Source organism: Symphalangus syndactylus, chromosome 9 (assembly GCF_028878055.3).
Source record: "Symphalangus syndactylus isolate Jambi chromosome 9, NHGRI_mSymSyn1-v2.1_pri, whole genome shotgun sequence".
Classification (NCBI taxonomy): domain Eukaryota; kingdom Metazoa; phylum Chordata; class Mammalia; order Primates; family Hylobatidae; genus Symphalangus; species Symphalangus syndactylus.
The window spans coordinates 69,896,711-69,919,679 of record NC_072431.2 but is presented as its reverse complement, the minus strand read 5'-3'; the positions used below and the strand labels follow the sequence as shown (position 1 = coordinate 69,919,679).

The 22,969-nt window shown below is 45.4% G+C and overlaps 1 protein-coding gene across 13 annotated transcripts in view; it reads left to right on the top strand.

The window, feature by feature from the left end:
- The window catches only part of LOC129489808 (S-adenosyl-L-methionine-dependent tRNA 4-demethylwyosine synthase TYW1), a 279,548-nt gene that overhangs the window by 21,184 nt on the left and 235,395 nt on the right, over nt 1-22,969 (top strand). For 11 of the 13 annotated variants that reach the window (XM_055292946.2, XM_063646354.1, XM_055292947.2 and 8 more), the window contains 3 exons: nt 1,370-1,564; nt 4,825-5,115; nt 15,060-15,182. In XM_055292946.2, coding sequence (XP_055148921.1) covers nt 1,370-1,564; nt 4,825-5,115; nt 15,060-15,182 — 609 coding nt within the window. The remainder of the gene's footprint in view (nt 1-1,369; nt 1,565-4,824; nt 5,116-15,059; nt 15,183-22,969) is intronic. The other 2 variants (XM_063646362.1, XM_063646361.1) reach the window with 1 other exon arrangement.

The window sequence follows — 22,969 nt, the reverse complement described above, 5'->3', positions numbered from 1 at the left end:
GAACACTGACAGGAGGCCACAAGTGGAAAATTTCGCACCTGACCTCCTGTGATGGGTCAAGGTCAAAACGCAGTCAAAACTTTGTTTCATGTCTGAAATTGTCAAAAATATTGTATAAAGTTATCTAAAGGCTATGTGTGTAAGGTATATATGAAACAAAGGAATTTTGTGTTTAGACTTGATATATCCCCAAGGTACATCATTATGTATATGCAGATTAAAAAAAAAAAAAAACAGAAAAAAACCTCTAAAATCCAAAACACTTCCCATCCCAAACATTTTGGATAACGGATACCTAGCCTGTATTTTGTTTCCCTGGGATTTGCAACAGTTCTGTTTAGATAATGGTGCCAAGTGTTAAATTACTTTATGTTTAAAAATTTTTATTGCTTTAATTTATTAATTTTTTAGAGAGCTCTCTGTATTTTTCTTTTCTTTTCCTTTTTTTTTTTTGAGATGGAGTCTTCGCTTTATTGCCCGGGCTGGAGTGCAGTGTGCAGTGTGCAGTGGTGTGATTGTGGCCCACTGCAGCCTCTGCCTCCTGGGCTCAAGCAGTTCTCCTGCCTCAGCCTCCCGAGTAGCTGGAAATACAGGCACCCACTACCACGCCTGCCTAGTTTTTGTATTTTTAGTAGAGACGGGGTTTCACTGTGTTGCTTAGGCTGGTCTTGAACTCCTGACCTGAAGTGATCCACCCGCCTCAGCCTCCCGAAGTCCTGGGATTACAGGTGTGAGCCACCAGCCCCAGCCAACATCCACTGCCCTGATACGGATATTCACAGCTTCCTGCCTGAGGAGATGGTAATAGACCAAGAACACGGTTCCCCTATTCCTTGGAGATTTTGGAGATTTAAAACAATCTCAAACACCAAATACAGCTCTTACTGGATAAGCAAGGTCACTACATTCCTCGTCTTTCTGACACCACAGAGCAGTGGAAGCAGGAACACGAGCTGTTGTTTCCTCTTAAGGTTTGAAACTCAGGTGCCTTGTTTTCCCCCAATGTGTTCTTCCATTAGTAGCCACTGTGCCTGGCCATCTCTTTGTTATTTTTTCTTGATTGATTTGGATTTTGTTTCCACTGTGGCAAAGCAGTGATGATGAGAATGTATAGTCTGCATAATGGAATGGCGTGTATGGTGAAATATACCAGGAGGTATATTGGCAGGAGCAAGGGACTGGGTTTTCTCCTCTGTGCAAGCTGTTCTTGCTGTGTTTCTTAGTTATGCCCTTCCCTTTCGAAAATGAGTCATGTTTATGAAGGTGCCCTTTGTTCTTAGAGATGAGTATGCATTTTTTCAAAGGATTTTCTTCATTGAGATAATTTATGCCTTGAATATTCTACTGAAACAATTACTTTCTTGGTTAGGTGACTAGTAAAAATGTCTGTGTCTTCCTGGTTGCGACATATACTGATGGCCGACCAACCGAAAGTGCAGAGTGGTTCTGCAAATGGTTAGAGGAAGCATCCATTGATTTTCGATTTGGCAAAACTTACCTGAAGGGTATGAGATATGCGGTATTTGGCCTGGGAAATTCTGCCTATGCCAGCCACTTCAACAAGGTAGGTCTATATTGAATTATAGAAATAAATTCTCCCTATAAACACACACACACATGCACACACATGTACACACACACACACACACGTATGTGAAATAATCCACAAACTTTGGTAGCTAGTAATAAATACATTTCTTCTATTATTTTATTGGTTGATTGAGACAGAGTTTTGCTCTGTTGCCCAGGCTGGAGTGCAGTCGTACCATCTCAGCTCACTGCAACTTCCACCTCCCGGGTTCAAGTGATTCTCCTGCCTCACCCTCCCGAGTAGCTGGGATTACTGGCATGTGCCACCACACTTGGCTAATTTTTGTATTTTTACTAGAGACAGGGTTTCACCATGCCAGCCAGGCTAGTTGTGAACTCCTGGCCTCATGTGATCTGCCCAAAGTGAGCCACTGCGCCCGGCCTCTTCTGTTTTTTTTTTGGAGACAGAGTCTTGCTCTATCCCCTAGCTGGAGTGCAGTGGCGCGATCTCGGCTGACTGCAACCTCTGCCTCCCGGGTTCAAGCAATTCTCATTTATTAGCCTCCCGAATAGCTGGGATTACAGGCACCCACCACCATGCCCGGCTAATTGTTTTGTATTTTTAGTAGAGACAGGGTTTCACCATGTTGGCCAGGCTGTTCTCGAACTCCTGACCTCAGGTGATCCACCCACCTCAGCCTCCCAGAGTGCTAGGATTACAGATGTGAGCCACCATGCCCAGCCTGCCCAAGCTCTTTATGCAGGTGAACTCTTAAAAAGAATTTTTTTTAAATTATGTTTATTTTTTTCAAGACAGGGTCTTGCTTTGTCATCCAGGCTGGAATGCAGTGACCTGATCAGAATTCTTTGAACCTTGAAGTCCTAGGCTCAAGGGATCCTCCCAAGTCAGCCTCCCTATCAGCTGGAACTATAGGCGTGCACCACGATCCCTGGCTAATCTTTCAATTTTTTGTAGAGATGAGGGTCTCACTGTGTTGCCCAGGCTTGGTTCAAACTCCTGGCCTCAAGCAGTCCTACCCACCTCAGCCTCCCAAATTTCTAGGATTACAGGCGTGAACGTGCCCAGCCTGAACTCAGTTTTAAAAAATCATGAATTTTTTGGCTGGGCTTGGTGGCTCATGCCTGTAATCCCAGCACTTTGGGAGGCTGAGGCGGGTGGATCACAAGGTCAGGAGATCGAGACCATCCTGGCTAACATGGTGAAACCCCGTCTCTACTAAAAATACAAAAAAATTAGCCGGGTGTGGTGGCAGGCGCCTGTAGTCCCAGCTACTCAGGAGGCTGAGGCAGGAGAATGGCGTGAACTCGGGAGGCGGAGCTTGCAGTGAGCCGAGATCTCACCACTGCACTCCAGCCTGGGTGACAGAGCGAGACTCAGTCTCAGAAAAAAAAAAAAAATCATGAATTTTTCAAGGGAAATGGAGGAAGAAACATTCATTGCACTTTATGTAATAAAACATTAAATTTTTTGGTTAGTTTTCCTGGGCTGTTTTTCTAAATGAAATTAACTTGGATCCTTTTGCATCCTGTTCTCTACATTTGAAAAAATGAAACGATGGACCTCTCAGTTTCTTGGTCATTTGCACTGTGTACCTCTTCCTAGGGATGGGCCCTGCCTAGCTCTCTGTCTCTGGTGGAGTGTGAGTGACGGTAGAGATGGAGAGTTTTCTTTAAAAGCTGTTTACGGCCGGGCGCAGTGGCACACACCTGTAATCCCAGCACTTTGGGAGGCAGAGGCGGGCGGATCACCTGAGGTCGGGAGTTCAACCCCAGCCTGACCAACATGGAGAAACCCCATCTCTACTAAAAATACAAAATTAGCCAGGCATGGTGGCGCATGCCTGTAGTCCCAACTACTTGGGAGGCTGAGGCAGGAGAATCACTTGAACCTGGGAGGTGGAGGTTGCAGTGAGCTGAGGTCGTGCCATTGCACTCCAGCCTGGGTAACAAGAGTGAAACTCCGTCTCAAAAAAGATAAAATAAAATAAAATAAAAGCTGTTTTTATTCTGTTGTGTCACAATGTAGATTTTACCCCATATTTTCATTAAAAACATTTTTGATTATGTGTTTTTTGAGACAGGGTCTCACCGTGTTGCCTAGGTTGGAGTTCAGTGGCATGATCATAGCTTGCTGCAGCCTCGACCTCCCTGGGCTCGGGTGATCCTCCCAGCTTAGCCTGCTGAGTAGCTGGGACCACAGGGGCCCACCACACATCCAGCTAGTTTTTGTATTTTTTGTAGAGATGGGGTTTTACTTTGGTGCCCAGGTTGGTGTTGAACTCGGGCTTGAGCATTCTTCTCACCCCGGTCTCCCAAGGTGCTGGAATTATAGGCATGAGCCACTGCATCTGGCCTCTCCCCATATTGTTAAATAAATTACACTATGAATGGGAAAATTCAGATATGTAAAATTTTTTTTTTTTTGAGACAGAGTCACTTTCTTGCCCAGGCTGGAGTGCAATGGCACAATCTCGGCTCATTGCAACTTCTGCCTCCTGGGTTCAAGGAATTCTCATGCCTTGGCCTTCCAAGTAGCCTGAATTATAGGCATGTGCCACCACGCCCCACTAGTTATTGTATTTTTAGTAGAGATGGGGTCTCACCATGTTGACCAGGGTGGTCTTGAACTCCTGGCCTCAAACAATCTGCCTGCCTCAGCCTCCCAAAGTGCTGGGATTACAGACGTGAGACACTTCGCCTGGCCTAGATATGTAAATATTTTGTTTAATGCCTTGCCACTCAGGAAGCTTATTAAGTTTTTGAACTCTTAACTATGCCTCTGATAACCCCTGTTCCTCAGCTTAATTGCTTCATATCACAGTGAAATAAATTACTGAGTTTAGGAAATTACGAATCTTGCCAAATTGATTACACTTTCATTTTATAACTGAATAGGCTTAGGCCCCATAGGCTTTGTTACATTTTTGGAACTCATTTATTTTGTTAACTCCTGTTTTGTTCTTATTATGATATAGAATGGTAGGTTTCAAATTTTTTTTTAGTCATTAACCCTTCATTTGATAAAGGGGGTTTGTTTTTCCTTTTGTTTAAAAAAGAAAATCTAATGCAGGAAAGTAGAATACATAAAATGCGGCTCTTCTGGGTCAAGGCTGGAGCTTGAAGGCTTGAAGGTCATTTTGCCAAGCCATTTCCTCTTCCTTAGTGGCAGCCCATGACCAGAGGCCCCAGAAGGACTTCGGGCTTTTGCAGAGCAGTCTGGAAAACCCTGATTTAGAGAACTGTGCTTTTAGCCTATCTGTCTTTTCCTCACAGGTTGGCAAAAATGTTGACAAGTGGCTCTGGATGCTTGGCGCGCATCGTGTGATGAGTCGAGGGGAGGGCGACTGCGACGTGGTTAAAAGCAAGCACGGCAGCATTGAGGCCGACTTCAGAGCATGGAAGACCAAGTTCATCTCCCAGCTGCAGGCACTTCAGAAAGGGGAGAGAAAGAAGTCCTGTGGCGGCCACTGCAAGAAAGGCAAATGTGATTCTCACCAACATGGCTCAGAGGAGAGGGAGGAAGGATCTCACGAGCAGGATGAATTGTATCACAGAGACACTGAGGTATACCGCCTGTGTGTTCATCTCTCGAGGCTTTCCCTCTCTGCTTGGAGATCTCAAGCTTGACCTCTTCCTCCATAAACCATCCTTTGGCTTCTGGTTAGAAGGAAGATCTGGCCAAGTGCAGTGGCTCGCACTTGTAATCCCCACACTTTGGGAGGCCAAGGTGGGGATATTGCTTGAGTCCAGGAGTTCGAGACCAGCCTGGGCAACATAGCAAGACCCTATCTTTACCACAATAATTTTAAATTTAGCAAGGCATAGTGGTGCATGCCTATTGTCTCAGCTACGTAGGAGGTGGAGTTGGGAGGATTGCTTGAGCCCAGGAATTTGAGACTGCAGTGAGCTGTGATCATGCCACTGCCCTCCAGCCTGGGCAACAGAGTGAGACCCTGCCCCAAAAACAAAGACAGAAACAATAACAAAAAAGGAAGATGTGAAACTCAGGTGGTGGTGTTTCAGAGAGAGAGAGAGAGGCCTTAGGAATTAAGCCATATCGTGCTAGATGCTTCCCAGAATCTCTTCTTTAGGCTGGGCACAGTGGCTCACGCTTGTAATCCCAGCACTTTTGGGAGGCCAAGGTGGGTGGATCACTTGAAGTCGGGAGTTCAAGACCATTCTGGCCAACATGGCAAAACCCCATCTCTACTAAAAATACAAAACTTAGCCGGGTGTGGTGGCGGGCACCTGTAATCCCAGCTACTCGGGTGGCTGAGGCACGAGAATCGCTTGAACCCAGGAGGTGGAGGTTGCAGTGATCTGAGATCACGCGACTGCACTCCAGCCTGGGCGACAGAGTGAGACTCAGTCTTAAAAAAAAAAAAAAAAACCACACACACACAACCAAAATCTCTTCTTTAATCGATTTTTACCACATTTTGCAAGTTGCGAAACGGAGCCACAGAGAAGTTAAATTTGTCCCAGCCTGAGCTCACGTCTCATTATCCTGTGAGATCACACATACCTCCTGACTTCAATGACTCGATTAGTTACTCAAACTGAAGGCTGCAAGTCATCCTAGATTCCGCTCTTTTTCCCTCACATTCTGAGCATGTCTCTTGCCTCCTTCTTTAAATACCCCAATTCCTTTGAAGCTCCTGTCTTCAGGCTGTAACACTCCTGTCATCTTCACAGCTGTTATCTTTTGGCCACCTGGTCAGTTGCATAATTCAGCAGCAACTTTACATTCTGACTCATTGTCTCTCTCTCCACCCCTGTTCCTATCATTATTCTTTGAGGCTGTGGCATCCTTGTGGATGATCTGTCTAACACCCCGGCCTGCGGTTTCCTGGCCTTCACACCTCCAGCAACCATTTCTCCACTGACCTTGGTCTCTCCCTTACATGGGCACATCTGAAATTCAAGTTCCTCTCATGCTTACTATGACCTCATTCTGTGGCCTCTACTTTAACAACATTCCTTTTTTTTTTTTTTGAGACAGGGTCTCATTCTGTCACCCACAGTCTGGAGTACAACGGTATGATCATGGCTCACTGCAGCCTCGACCTCCCCGGGGAGTGGTGATCCTCCCACTTCAGCCTCCCAAGTAGCTGGGATTATAGGCATGTGCCACCACACCTAGCTAATTTGTCTATTTTTTGCAGAGATGGAGTTTCACCATGTTGCCCAGGCTGGTTTTGAACACTTGGGCTCAAGCGATCCACTTGGCCCGGCCTCCCAAAATGCTGGGATCATAGGCATGAGCAACTGTGCTTGGCCTTTAAAATTCTTTTGATCCGGCCAGGTGTGGTGGCTCACGCCTGTAATCCCAGCACTTTGGGAGGCTGAGGCGGGTAGATCACGAGGTCAGGAATTCGAGACCAGCCTGGCCAACAATGGTAAACCCCGTCTGTACTAAAAATACAAAAATTAGCTGGGCGTGGTGGTGGGCGCCTGTAATCCTAGCTACTTGGGAGGCTGAGGCAGGAGAATCACTTGAACCCAAGGCCTTCACTTTGGGAGGCCGAGGTGGGTGGATCACTTGAGGTCAGGAGTTCAACACTAACCTGGCCAATATGGTGAACCCCGTCTCCACTAAAAGTACAAAAATTACCCAGGTGTGGTGGCACGTGCCTGTAGTCCCAGCTACTCCAGAGGCTGAGACAGGAGAATGCTGGAACCGGGGAGGCGGAGGTTGCAGTGAGCCGAGATTGCGCCACTGCACTCCAATCTGGGCAACAGAGCAAGACTCTGTCTCAAAAACAAACAAACAAAAAAACCCTTATTTAGTTTGTGTTGTTTTCTGCAGGAGAGTTGTTGAAAGTGTGCAGTCTGTCGTATGATTGGGAACAGAAGTCTCTGTCAACTCTCAGCTACTCCAGTTTGGCTTTCTCTCCCCCTGAACTGCTCTTTTCTACACCCAGGGGACTTCATATCATCAAGCCTGAGGGGGATTTACAAAGGAAAATAGATTTTATTTAAGAGATGAAAGCTTTTTATTTTTATTTTATTACGTTATTTTATACAGGGTCTTGCTTTGTTGCCCAGGCCAGAGTGTCGTGGAGTGATCATAGCTCACTGCAGCTTTGAACTCCTAAGCTCAGGTGATCCTCCTGCCTCGGCCTCCTGGGTAGCAGGGATTTACAGGCCTGAGCCACCATCCTGTCTACTTTTAATTTTTGATTTTGTAGAGACAAGGTCTCACTATTTTGCCCAGGCTGATCTTGAACTCCTAGCCTCCAGCGATCCTCCCACCCACCTTGGCCTCCCAAAGTGTTGGGATTACAGGCATGAGCCTCCACACTGGCTGCAAGCTCTGTAAGTTATGGGACCCATAACCTGAATTGAAATTGATGTTTCATTCCAATTTCATTGCAGTCATAGCTTGGACTGAAATGAAATTGGAATGAAACATCTGTCATATCACTTCCTGTTGAGCTAAATAATTATCTCTTGAAGCCATCTGCTCTGTGGGCTTGACTCAGACTGACTGACTCCAGGTAGCCATAAAATGCTATTTGCATTGCACACCATACCTTATATCCTGTCATTCAACAGTGCATAGCTAATCACTAATCAATATTATCACTGTAAAGCAATGAGAAGTTCTGTGCAACAACTTGGTATCGACCACTCCTTGTTCCCTTTGCTTTTAAAAACCTGCTTGTAATAAAAGCTAATGGAGCAGTCCCTTCAACTGCAAAGTGTGTCTGAGGCAGCTGCCCTCATTTTGGCTCAAATAAACCCTTTAAATTATATTTTGGCTAGGTGCAGTGGCTCACCCCTGTAATCCCAATCCCAGTGCTGTCCGAGGCCAAGATGGGAGGATTGCTCGAGGCCAGGAGTTAGAGACTAGCCTGGGCAACATAGTGAGACGCTTTCTCTAATTTAAAAAAGGGGCTGGGCATGGTGGCTCATGCCTGTAATCCCAGCACTTTGGGAGGCCGAGGCGGGCAGATCACCTGAGGTCAGGAGTTCGAGACAGCCTGGCCAACATGGTGAAACCCTGTCTCTACTGAAAATATAAAAAAAATTAGCTGGGTGCGGTGGTGGGTGCCTGTAATCCCAGCTACTCGGGAGGCTGAGGCAGGAGAATTGCTTGAACCTGGAAGGTGGAGGTTGCAGTGAGCCGAGATTGTGGCACTGCACTATAGCCTGGGTAACAAGAGCAAAAACCGCATCTCAAAAAAAAAAAAAATTAAAAAGAAAATAATGTTTTGTGTCTCACCTTTCTTTTAGATATACAAGTCTCATGGATATTTCTGTTTTTATTTTACTTGACTTCTCAACAGCATTTGTCATAGCTGATTCCTCCTTTGAATCTATCCTCCTGACTTTCATGACGTTATTGTCATGGAGTTTCTCCTTTTTTACTTGGGGTCTTTTCCTTTTCTTTGTTCAGCGTCTGCATGTTGGAGTGATTCAGGTTTGGTGCTGGATTAAGCACTGACACTTTCTTCCTGAGTGATCTCATCCAGTTTCACGACTTTAAACATTGTCCATGTGCCAGTTATTCCCACATTTGTATTTCCAGATCCAGGGTCAACCCTGAATTCTCTTCTCATATATGCAGCTGCCTTTTTATAATTTATTCTTGTATATCTGATGCTTCACAAATCCAAAATGGAGCTCTTGATCTCCACCATTCTGTTCTGTTCCGTTGTCGCATTTCCCATCTCAAGAAACACTCCCACCATCTCAGTGGCTTAAAAAGAAACCTGAGACCTGTGCTTGATTCTTTCCTTTTCCTCATTCCTGCATTGAATTCCTAAGTAAGTCTGATTCCTTCTTTGTCTAAAACAGAGGTCAGCAAACTTTCTATGAAGGGCCAGTTAGTCAATATTTTCAGCATTGTAGGCCACATGGTTTTTGTTGAAACTGTCAAGTCTGCCATTGTGTCAAGACAACAGCCATAGGCGACATGTAAATGAATTGTCATGTTGAGATCTGGCCTGAGGCTGCTTGGATTTGGCCATAGTTTGCAGACCTCTGGCTAAAAATATTTCACATCCATCCAATTCCCTCCATCTCTACTGCTAACCTGCAAGTTCAAGCCATATTGCTTGACCAGACTACTGTAGCAGCCACCTATCTTGTCCTTCTCCTATCTTTTCTCTATCTATCATTCAGAGTAGTCTTTTTGGGGGGCGAGGGGTGGGGAACAGGGTCTTTCCCAGGCTGGAGTATAGTGGCACACTCTTGGCTCACTGTAGCAGCCTCCTGGGCTCAAGCCATCCTCCCACATCAGCCTCCTGAGTAGCTGGGACTACAGGTACGCACCACTGTGCCCGGCTGATTTTTGTATATTTTGTAGAGACAGCGTTTCACCATGTTGCCTAGGCTGATCTCAAACTGGGCTTAAGCAATCTACCTGCCTTGGCTTTTCAAAGTGCTGGGATTACAGAGGTGACCCGCCACACCCGGCCTCAGAGCAATCTTTTTTTTTCTTTTTTTGAGACAGAGTCTCGCTGTGTCTCCCAGGCTGGAGTGCAGTTGCGCGATCTTGGTTCACTGCAAGCTCCGCCTTCCAGGTTCACACCATTCTCCTGCCTCAGCCTCCGAATAGCTGAGACTACAGACATCCGCCACCACGCCCAGCTAATTTTTTGTATTTTTAGTAGACACCGGCTTTCACCACATTAGCCAGGATGGTCTCTATCTCCTGACCTCGTGATCCACCGGCCTTGGCCTCCCAAAGTGCTGCGATTACAGACGTGAGCCATTGCGTCTGGCCAAGTAATCTTAAAAGTACAAATCAGACCATGTTACCCTCCTGCTTAAAAGTGATTTTTCGTTGCTGCTTTCATAAAAACTTCATTCCTTAGTGTGACCTTAGCACCTATCTGACTCTTGAATTTCACCATCGTCATCCTATTATTCTCTCTCTTCCTCTCCAGCCTCTAGCCACGTGGTCTCCTTGGTGCTAAAAATATTTGTCAAGGCCGGGCGCGGTGGCTCATACCTGTAATCCCAGCACTTTGGGAGTCCAAGGCAGGCGGATCACAAGGTCGGGAGTTCGAGACCAGCCTGACCAACATGGTGAAACCCTGTTTCTATTAAAAATACAAAAATTAGCTGGGCATGGTGGCGGGCACCTGTAATCCCAGCTACTCAAGAGGCTGAAGCAGGAGAATCGCTTGAACCTGGGAGGTGGAGGTTGCAGTGAGCCGAGATTGCGCCACTGCACTCCAGCCTAGGCGACAGAGTGAGACTCCATCTCCAAAAAAAATTAAAAACTAATTTGTCAAATGAGTTTGAATATCCAACCTTCTGCTCACCTGTTACTCTTTAGTTCAGGCCAACATCTTTTCTTCCCTAGGGGATTATCATATGTTGTTCAGATTTATCCTTGTCTATAGTCTTGTTTCCCTTAAATTACTTTCTGTCTTCCCAGTTGAGTGAGCTATTGAAATGCAGGTCTGTGTTATTTCTCTGTTCAGACCATGTTAGACGCTTCTCATTCTCTCTTTCCGGGACAGGCAAGATCCTTTGCAGGCCAGCCCACATCTTTCTCTGCTACATTTTCTCCCCATGTCATATGCTTTATTCTCCGTCTGCTGGTACTTTCTGAGTGGCTGATAGTAGCTGCATGCCTCCTGGTGCTTGCCTAAGTGACTTTGCCCATCCTCTTCCAACAGCGTTCCCACATGTCTTTCTCTGGCCAGGCCTGTTTACTTACCCTTCACATTTGACTCAGGTAGTGTCTCATTCAGGCAGCCACCCGTGGATTTGGAGCCCACTGCATGGCTCCTTTTCGTATTCCTAAACCCTTTCATTAAAGCTTGCCCCTTTCAGTGTAGTATCTGTGTGTCTCTTACTGGATTGGAATCTTTGTGAGGACCACGGGGAATGTGTCGCATTAATTTTCTAGCACTACTGGCTACCATGAGTATATTCAGTGTTCAAGATAACTTTTGAAGTTTCCCAAGGTCACAGAACAAAGTTAGCAGTTTTGATTTGATTAGATGTGAAGATGAAATAGGTTCCTTTTGGAAAAAGTAAATTCTCGACATGAGTCTTTCCATTAGAAACTTGAGTCAAAGGAGGAGTTATCAAGGAGAGTCTAGGACAGGAATCAGCAAACAGGCTTACTGGCTAGATCCAGCCTATTGCCTGCTTTTTTTTTGAGACAGGGGCTGGGCTGTCCCCCAGGCTGGAGTGCAGTAGTGAATAGCTCACTGCAGCCTCTAACTCCTGGGCTCAAGTGATCCTCCTATCTCAGCTTCCTGAGTAGCTGGGCCTACAGGCGTGCACCATCATGCCCAGCTAAGTTTTTTTATTTTTTGTAGAGATGAGGTCCCACTATGTTGCCCAGGCTGGTCTCAAACTCCTGAGCTCAAGCGATCCTCCTGCCTTGGCCTCCTAAAGTATTGGGATTATAAGTGTAAGCCACTGCATCCAGCTTGTTTTTTAATTTTTTAAAATAAGGGTTTTGGGAGCATAGCCATGCTCATTCATTTATGTATTGTCATAGCTGCTTTGGTGTTAGAGGGGCAGATTTGCATAGTTAAGACAGGATTGTAGGTCCCACAAGGTCAGAAATACTTAAAATTTGGTGTTTTACAGCAAAAGTTTACAGACTTCTTGTCCAGGATAGCATGGGGAGATTGGACTAGATGATCCATGATGTCTCTTCTGTGTCTAAGATTCTGAAATTTATTGGAAATGATGAGGTAGGAGCACGGGACACATGGGCAATACAGAACTTATTGCAATTCTAGGAAAATGAGTACATCAGGAGATCCTAATACTCAAGATATTCTTTTTTTTTCTTTTTTTTTATTAATTTTTTTTTGCACACAAAACAATAAACATTTTCTAAAAGTACATACAAACAAAAAGATGCATATCAAACATATTAGGAAGGTTGCACATGGGAAGACGGGGAATAGAAATGGGGGATGGGAATTAAAGAAAATAAATGAGAGAGGGACTTTGTATGGATCAATGATAATAACTCAATCCTCTATTTGACAAAGAAGAAGGAGAAGGAAGAGGAAGAAAAAGCAAGTGGGATAAAGGATCAGAAAGGGAGGAAAATAGAAAAAATTAGAGTATGACTCCAGGGTAGACCTGTTTTGTTGTCGCTGGGTTGGTTGGTTGGTTTGACAGTTGTATTTTTCATATGTTTCGCCATGTTGGCCAGGCTGGTCTCGAACTCCTAGCCTCAAGTGATCAACCCGCCTCGGCACCGCAGAGTGCTGGGACTACAGGCGTGAGCCACCACGTCCAGCCCCCACATTGCGTCTGGCCTCCGTGGTAGACCTCCCAAACGGGGCAGCCGGGCAGAGGCGCTCCCCACATCCCAGATGGGGCGGCCGGGCAGAGGCGCTCCTCACTTCCTAGACGGGGTGGCGGCTGGGCAGAGGCGCTCTTCCCTTCCCAGACGGGGCGGCCGGGCAGAGGTGCTCCTCACTTCCCAGACGGGGCGGCCGGGCAGAGGCGCTCCTCACATCCCAGACGATGGGCGGCCGGGCAGAGGCGCTCTTCACTTCCCAGACGATGGGCGGCCGGGCAGAGGCGCTCCTCGCTTCCCAGACGGGGCGGCCGGGCAGAGGCGCTCTTCACTTCCCAGACGATGGGCGGCTGGGCAGAGGCGCTCCTCGCTTCTCAGACGGGGCGGCCGGGCAGAGGCGCTCCTCACTTCCTAGATGGGGCGGCTGGGCAGAGGCGCTCCTCACATCCCAGACGGGGCGGCCAGACACCTGGCCTACCTACAGATTAATTTAAAAAGAAATGTCTGAAACCTACGTTGGAAAACTTTAAAACATTCCTGAATGATATCAAAGTGGACTCGACAAACTGGTTGGGAGACACTGGACTAGAAGATCTAAAAATGGACTAATTGTTAGAAAGTATGTTTCAGGTGGTGTACTTGTCTCTTCTTGATAGCTTGGGCATGAGGCTGGGATATCAGAGTGGAGTTAACTGGCAGAGATTTTCTGTTGAAGCTGGGCTAAATTAAAGAGCACATTCATACACATTTCTGGGAACAATTTATTTTGTCATCTGGAAGCAAGGCAGAGAAGACTCTACTCATTTATTGACAAAGCAAAAGAGAACCGGGGAGCCAGCCACAGCGCCGCTTCTGTAGTCTCAGGCTTGGTTTCAAATAGGAGAGGGTAAGATCGTCCATGATAATCCTATCATCTGGCGCAGGACAGGCGTGACCTCGTCTAAGAGGGGCTGTTTTATTTTGTATTGAACACTTGATCAGTAGCATCTGATTATGTGACATCTCTCTGCTATACTGTGGGGCATATTGGCCAGCATATGAAGGTTATTGACATTTTGCTTCTTTTAATTGAATTGCTTGAACCAAGGAGGTAGAGGTTGCAGTGAGCTAAGATCACGCCACTGCACTCCAGCCTGGGTGACAGAGCGAGACTCAACAACAACAACAACAACAACAAAAAAGCAAAAAAATCTCTCTAACATTTGATTCTGCCTTATCCTCCATTAGAGAAAGGGATGAAGGCTGCCACATATTAGCCATGATTTCTTAACTTCACTACCTGTAATTTCCTCATCTATGAGATGAGGTTGAACCTGTCTACATCATAAGTAGTTAAGGATGAAATGAATGGGTATATGAACATTGTGTTGGGGACGTAGTAGATACTCAGCAAATGTGTCTTCCCAGTGATGTCACATTCCCTCTACTTCTGCTTGGCATGTGTCTCATTCCCCTGAGCCCAGCTCATGTCATTGTGTCGTGGGAGGGCAGGTGAAGTGTTAGTTGTTGCCACTCCATCATGCCCTTTCACAGTTGTTAGTCTGATGCTAAAGACTGAAGATTTATTTCTTCATTGTTGTTGTTGTTGTTTTTTGTAGAGATGAGGGTTTCACTATGTTGCCCAGGCTGGTCTTGAACTCCTGGCTTCAAGCGATGCTCCTGCATCAGCCTCCTAAGTAGTTGGGACTATAGGCATGTGCTACCACATCTGGCTAATTGTATACATTTTTTGTAGCAGTGTGGTCTTGCTATGTTCCCCAGGCTGGTTCCAAACTCCTGAGGTTTCAAAGTCCTCCCATCTTGGCCTCACAAAGTGCTGGGATTATGGGTGAGAGCCACCATGCCCAGCCTAGGTTTTATTTTTAAATTAAGAATTTATAGACAGCCGGGTGCTGTGGCTAACGCCTGTAATCTCAGCACTTTAGGAGGCTGAGGTGGGTGGATTACCTGAGGCCAGGGGTTCGAGACCAGCCTGGCCAACACGGTGAAACCCTGTCTCTACTAAAAATACAAAAATTAGCCAGGCGTGGTGGTAGGCACCTGTGATCCTAGCTACTTGGGAGGCTGAGGCAGGAGAATCGCTCGAACCTGAGAGGTGGAGGTTGCAGTGAGCCGAGATCATGCCACTGCACTCCAGCCTGGGCGACAGAGCGAGACCCTGTCTCAAAAAAAGAATTTAGAGACATAGTGAATTCTCAGTGTGGGAGGGAGGGTAAAAGAACTTTGCCTTTGCCCCTTTGAACAATGTGTTTTTGAAGCATTTCTCTTCCAGGAGGAAGAACCCTTTGAGAGCTCCAGTGAAGAAGAGTTTGGTGACGAGAACCATCAGAGCCTAAATTCCATTGTTGATGTTGAAGATTTGGGCAAAATTATAGATCATGTGAAGAAAGAAAAGGTACCATTACTTTGGGAAATGTTGCACTTGGCTCCCGCAGTTGGTTAACATTTAGTATTTCTTTATTGCTGTGTAGTCCCTCTGAGCTCACAAGAGTAGTTTCATTTCTCTAGCTTCTGTCTTGAGAGTTTTGTAATTTTTTTGCCATTTTTCATGAGCGTAGTGAACATCTCCCCTCTCAGCCCTGTGAAAGTCATCTCATCAGAGGATAAGCAGGAGATTTGAGAACAAGGACTGAGGACAGTGTAGATCGGGGGCGTCCAATCTTTTGGTTTTCCTGGGCCACATTGGTAGAAAAATTGTCTTGGGCCACACATGAAATACAGTAATGATAGCTCATGAGCTAAAAAAAAAAAAAAAAAAAAAAAAAAAAAAAAAAAATTCACAAAAAATATCTCATAATGTTTTAAGAAAGCTTACAAATTTGTGTTGGGCCAGTGGGCTGTGGGTGGACAAGCTTGGTGTAGATGGTGAGAGAGATTGTATTCAGGGCTATTTGAAGATGAACAGCATGATAGGATTTATTATGGTTGAGATTCCAAGTGAAACTCCAGTGTAAATTTGCTTCTCTGCTATATAGACTAAGTGGTGTTGAGGCTTAAGGATGGCAGCCTGGTCTGTGGGTGTGGAGATCAGCATGAGTGGGGCCCCTAGGAACCCAGGAAATACCAATCTGGGATGTGACTGTTTCAGTGACTAGATGAATGTGAGAACGTACGATGCAGTAGGATTTCATGCAGAGTCCAGTGATCTAAAATTGAAATAATATTGTATATACTATACTATAAAAATAACAGCCTCAGTTTAACTGTGAGTTTTGGAAAATGAGAAGACCCTACATTAAAATTATATGTAGTCCAGAAGCCTTAAAAAAAAAAAAGCTACTAGAAAATCCAAGAAAATCAATGCTAAAACCTACACAAATTCAAATGAACTCAGTAAGGTTAGCAGGATATCATAATGTAGAAAGTCAATAGACATTATATTTCCAAACAATAACCAGTTAGAAGCTGTAGTAAAAGAGAACACCTCATTTAGACTAGCTACATAAAAGATAATTACCTACCGATTAATTTATTTTTATTTTTTATTTTTTTGAGATGGAATCTCATTCTGTCACCCAGGCTGGAGTGCAGTGGTGTGATCTCAGCTCCCTGCAACCTCTGCGTCCTGGGTTCAAGCGATTCTCCTGCCTCAGCCTCCCGAGTAGCTGGGACTACAGGTGCACACCACCATGCTGAGCTAATTTTTGTGTTTTTAGTAGAGACGGGATTTTGCCATGTTGGCCAGGCTGATCTTGAACTCCTGACCTCAGGTGATCTGCCTGCCTTGGCCTCCTATAGTGCTGGGATTACACGCGTGACCTACCACACCTGGCCTACCTACAGATTAATTTAAAAAGAAATGTCTGAAACCTACGTTGGAAAACTTTAAAACATTCCTGAATGATATCAAAGTGGACTCGAACAAATGGAAAGACATTCCTTGTTTTAGGTAGAGTGACTCAGAATGGTAAAGATGTCAGTTCTCTTAATATATGTTTGATGGAATCCCAATAAAAATTCCAGTAAGTCCTCTAGCATCCTAGATCTAGATTGATCTATTCATGTGGAAAAAATAAACATGGAATAATAGTTATGAAAACCCTGGTGAAAGTAGTGATGAGAAGGACTAACCCTCCCACATATTGAAACGTACCACAAGGTATCTCTAATTAAAACTGTAGTACTGGCTCATGATGAGACAAAGACCCTTGCAACAGAATAAAATTCTAAGAATATGTAGGAATTTCATATATGTTAAAGGTGGACTCTGAAGACCTGGAGTTTAAAAGGGACTCTAAAAATAAATTATGTTGGCTGAGTGCAGTGGCTCACCCTGTAATCCCAGCACTTTGGGAGGCTGAGGTGATGGGAGGATTTCTTGAGGCCAGGAGTTTGGGACCAGGCTCAGCAACATAGTGAAACCCATCTCTACAGGAAATAAAAAAAATTAGCTAGATGTAGTGTCATGTGCTTGTAGTCCCAGCTACTTGGGAGGCTGAGGTGGGAGGATTGCTTGGACCTGGGAGTTCGAGGCTGCAGTGAGCTGTGATCGTGTCACTGCACCCCGGCCTGCATGACATTGCAACACCTTGTTTCAAAAAAAAAAAGATGTGAAACCTCTGTTAGCTTGTATATGTATCAGAATAATTTCCAAATGGATGAGCGAGTTAAATGTTGAAAAAATTATATAGATAGTAGAATCAGATGGATTATTGTATAAGCTGGAGAAAACTTTTCTATATGATTCAAAATCTAGAAGCAATAAAAAAATTAAATTTATGAATGACTTTAAAGTGTTTTACATGGCCATAAGGAAAATCAAAAGGCAAAACAGGAGATATTTGCCCCTTATATCTCAGACAAGGTGTTAATCTTTTTACTATACAATGAACTCTTAAAAAAAGGCAGACCTGCAGGCGTGGTGACTTACTCCTGTCATCCCAGCATTTTGGGAGGCCGAGGCAGGCAGATCACGAGGTCAGGCAATCGAGACCATCCTGGCTAACATGGTGAAACCCCGTCTCTACTAAAAATACAAAAAATTAGCCAGGCGTGTTGGTGGGCGCCTGTAGTCCCAGCTACTCGGGAGGCTGAGGCAAGAGAATGGCGTGAACCCCAGAGGCAGAGCTTGTAGTGAGCCGAGATCGTGCCACTGCACTCCAGCCTGGGTGACTGAGTGAGACTCTGTCTCAAAAAAAAGGAAAAAAAAAAGGCAGACCTGGCTGGGTGTGGTGGCTCATGCTTGTAATCCCAGCACTTTGAGAGGCCGAGGCGGGTGGATCGCTTGAGGTCAGGAGCTCCAGACCAGCCTGGCCAACATGGTGAAACCCCATCTCTACTAAAAAGTACAAAAAAAATTAGCCGGGCCTAGTGGCGCACGCCTGTAGTCCCAGCTACTTGGGAGGCTGAGGCACGAGAATCTCTTGAACCCTGGCGGCAGAGGTTGCAGCAAGCCGAGATCATGCCACTGCACTCAAGCCTGGGCAACAGAGTGAGACTCCGTCTCAAAAAAAAAAAAAAAAAAAAAAAAAAAGGCAGACCTGGCCAGGTGCCGTGGCTCATGCCTGTAATCCCAACACTTTGAGAGGCCGAGGCAGGTGGGTCACTTGAGGTCAGGAGTTTGAGACCAGCCTGACCAACATGGTGAAACCCCGTCTCTTCTGAAAATACAAAATTAGCTGGGTGTTGTGGTGCATGCCTGTAATTCCAGCTGACCAAAAACCTAGTAGAAAAAGTTGGCAAAACACGAATAAGAATTTCTCAGAAATGGCTCTACAAAGAGATTGAAAGATGAAAAGATGCTTAACTTTACTCATAATAAGAGAAATACAAATGAAAACTACACTGATAAACATTTCGCACCTTTCAGAATATAATAACAAAACTCAAAAGCTGGATGACATACTCAGGCAAGGCTGTGAGTAAACAGGCACTCATACCTTGCAGGTGGGAGTCCAGGATGGTCTAGTCTATATGGAAGGGCTTTTGGCAGTTTTTACCAAAATCACATATGCATTTATCCATGATCCAGCAGGCCCAGTTGTATGAATTTGCCTTAAAGATACAGCTTCATTAATGCAAAACAGCATTTCCACAGGCTTATGCATTGCAGCATACATAGCAAACAACTCTGTTGAATACTAGTTGAGAAAAGCATGGTATATCCACACAATGGAATATTGTTGTGTGGCTCTGAATAACACTATGGTGGATTGATATGCATTAATGTGATTTCCAAGTGGTGTTGGGTTTGATTTGGAGGCCGATACGGACTGTTTTTTTTTTTTGAGACAGAGTCTCGCTCTGTCACCCAGGCTGGAGTGCAGTGGCACAATCTCGGCTCACTGCAAGCTCTGCCTCCTGGGTTCATGCCATTCTCCTGCCTCAGCCTCCCAAGTAGCTGGGATTACAGGTGCCTGCCACCGTGCCTGGCTAATTTTTTGTATTTTTAGTAGAGATGGGGTTTCACCGTGGTCTCGATCTCCTGACCTCATGATCCGCCCGCCTCGGCCTCCCAAAGTGCTGGGATTACAGGCGTGAGCCACCGTGCCCGGCCAGCTGATATGGACTTAAGATTTTAAAAAATGTGCATTTATATTTGCAAACTTAGTTTAAATATGCATATATGTGTGTGTGTGTGTGTGTGTGTATGTGTATATATATATATATAAATAGTATTTTCTAGCTGGGTTCACTGAAAGACTTTGCATGTTCTGACATCGATTCTCTGGCACCAAATGGGTACCATTTGGTGTTCAATTCAATTCTGATATGTCCTACCCAGAGTTAGTGTCTGACTGGACAGGTTTAGGGCAGAGTGCTGTAGAAGACTGCCCTGACTTCAGATACCAGCTGGAAGTCTCACAGCTACCTACTCTTCTGCCGGAATGACTCACAGAACTCCCTGAAAGCACTATACTTAAGATTGTGGGTTTGTTTTTTGTTTTTTGATGTTTTTGAGACAGGGTCTCACTCCTTCATCCAGACTGAAGTGCAGTGGTGTGATCATGGCTCACTGCAACCTTGAACTCCTGGGCTCCAGGGATCCTCCCATCTCGGCCTCCTGAGTAGCTGGGACTACAGACACGCACCACCATGCCAAGGTCATTTTACATTTTTTTGTAGAGACAAGGTCTCACTATGTTGCCCAGGCTGATCTGGGTTGCAGTTTTATTATAAAGGCCACAGATGAGAAACAGTCAAATGGAAGAGATACTCTCGGGCAAGGTCTGGGGAGTGGGCATGAGGAAGAGACACGGAGCTTCTGTGTCCTCTCCTCTTGGAATCCAGGCACATCGGTGTGTTCCTCAACCAGAAAGCCCCACTGAGCTTCAGTGTCCAGGGTTTTTATTGGTGTCCCATCATGCAAGCACGATTGGTTAAATCATTGGGCAGTTGATTAAGCTCAATCTCCAATGAACTTCCTTTCCTCAAAGGTCAGGCTGGCCCTAAATTCTAATCCTCTAATCATGTGGTTTCTTTCTGGTGATCAGCCTTCATCCTGAATCTATTACTTAGTTAATGCCAAGGTTTTTTGAAGCTGTGTACCAAGAACCAGGGTCAAAGACCAGATATATATGGCCGGGTGTGGTGGCTCATGCCTGTAATCCTAGCACTTTGGGAGGCTGAGGCAGGCGGATCACCTGAGGTCAGGAGTTGGAGACCAGCCTAACCAATATGATGAAACCCCATCTCTATTAAAAAAATACAAAAATTAGCTGGGCATAGTGGTACGTGCCTGTAATCTCAGCTACTCAGGAGGCTGAGGCAGGAGAATTGCTTGACCCCAGGAGGTGGAGGTTGCAGTGAGTCGAGATTGCACCATTGTACCATGACTAGCCCAGATATGTTCTTTATTGTGCCACAGACCCAGAAATAATGAATGTACTAAGCACTCAGATCTTTTTTTTCTGAATACCATTCCTTATGATAAAGGGCTGGTTTCAGGACTGGCGAAAGAAGGGTAACAGATGAGCCCTGGGACATCTTATTGAACAAGTGGGGCCTCAGAGACTTATGGAGACCTGCCAAAAAGACATAGGAACCGCCGGGCGCGGTGGCTCACGCTTGTAATCCCAGCACTTTGGGAGGCCGAGGCGGGCGGATCACGAGGTCAGGAGATCGAGACCACGGTGAAACCCCGTCTCTACTAAAAATACAAAAAATTAGCCGGGCGTGGTGGCGGGCGCCTGTAGTCCCAGCTACTCGGAGAGGCTGAGGCAGGAGAATGGCGTGAACCCGGGAGGCGGAGCTTGCAGTGAGCCGAGATTGCGCCACTGCACTCCGGCCTGGGCGACAGAGCGAGACTCCGTCTCAAAAAAAAAAAAAAACAAAAAAAAAAAAAACAAAAACAAGACATAGGAACCAGCTCAAAGGGTTTCTTACAGGCCAAACTTGGAACAATTTGAGCTCCAAAGAGATTAATGAATGTAATAGATTATATGACATCAAATTAAAAAAAAAATTAGTCAGCCGGGCACGGTGGCTCATGCCTGTAATCCTAGCACTTTGGGAGGCTGAGGTGGGTGGATCACCTGAGGTCAGGAGTTGGAGACCAACCTGGCCAACATGGTGAAACCCTGTCTCTACTAAAAATTAGCTGGGCATGGTGGCGCATACCTGTAATCCCAGCTACTTGGGAGGCTGAGGCAAGAGAATCACTTGAACCCGGGAGGCGGAGCTTGCAGTGAGCTGAGTTTGTGCTGTTGCACTCCAGCCTAGGCAACAGAGCAAGACATCTCAAAAAAAAAAAAAAATCAGTCTGTGTGCAGCTCAAACAGGAGGTGTGTTGTGTAGGAGAAGGCTTCTAGACACTAACCATCTAAGGCATGAGAGAATTAGAAAATCAGCTGTTTGCAATTCCTGGTGTAATAATTGATTTAAGCAAGGATTCAGCCGGGTACCGTGGCTCACACATGTAATCCCAGTACTTTGGGAGGCCGAGGTGGGTGGATCACCTGTGGTCAGGAGTTCGAGACCAGCCTGGCCAACATAGTGAAACCTCGTCTCTACTAAAAATACAAAAAGTAGCCAGGCGTGGTGGCACACACCTGTAGTCCTAGCTACTGGGGACGCTGAGGCAGGAGAGTCACTTGAACCTGGAAGGCGGAGGTTGCAGTGAGCTGAGATTGCACCATTGTACTCCACCCTGGGCAAGAGAGCAAGATTCCTTCTCAAAAACAAAACAAACAAAACAAATTGATGTAAGCAAGGATTGTGTGAAATGTCTTTGAAGAATAGATATTCAGTGTCTCAAAATATCATCCCACAAAATAAACCAACTAGAAATGAGGAATGAGTGGGAAAAACCCCCCACATATTAGTTTCTAATTACAGAGAGAACAATGTGCCTTTACAAATGGAGAGATCAGGTGATTCCCACCTATACCAAGCAACCAAATTTAGCATCATCATTTCTGGTAAAATTTGACCCATGTTCCTCCTGATGTGATGTATAGCAAGACACACACACATCATCATCTCTGTAGTTTCACGTCAAAAAATGTTTAGCTTGAATCTTATGGGGAAACAATGAGACAAATCCAGTATTTGCCACAAGCCTTTTAGACTCTGTAAATGTCAGTGTCATAAACAATAACAACAAAAAAAACATGGCGAGGCAATAACCGTTATAGGATTAAAAGAGACAATGAAAAAAACCCCAAATGTGTTTTGTAAGTTTTAGTCTTGGATCAAAGAGAAAAGACCATTGTCTGGACATTTTGGGAAATTTGCAGTGGATTTTTTTGTTTTATTTTTAGTTTTTTGGAGACAGGCTCTCACTGTCACCCAGCCTATTTGTTAGCTGCTGTTTTGGATCTCCGTGGGGTTTGGGAGCAGCTGGGGGAAGGCAGGACAGATAAAGAGAAGTAGGAGGCCGGGTGTGCTGGATCACGCATGTAATCCCAGCACTTTGGGAGGCCGAGATGGATGGATCACTTGAGCCCAGGAGTTTTTGAGACCAGCCTGGGCAACATGGCAAAACCCTGTCTCTACCAAAAATACAAAAACAAAAATTAGCCAGGTGTGATGGCGCCTGTAATCCCAGCTTCTCGGGAGGCTGAGGCAGGAGAATTGCTTGAGCCTGGGAGGCAGAGGTTGCAGTGAGCCGAGATCGTGTCACTGCACTCCAGTCTGGGCGATGGGAGTTAGACCCTGTGTCAAAAAAAAAAAAAAAAAGTGGGGAAGTTCTTACTTGATCACTGCTGTCATAGATGTCTTTGTTGTCTTTGTGCTCTCTCT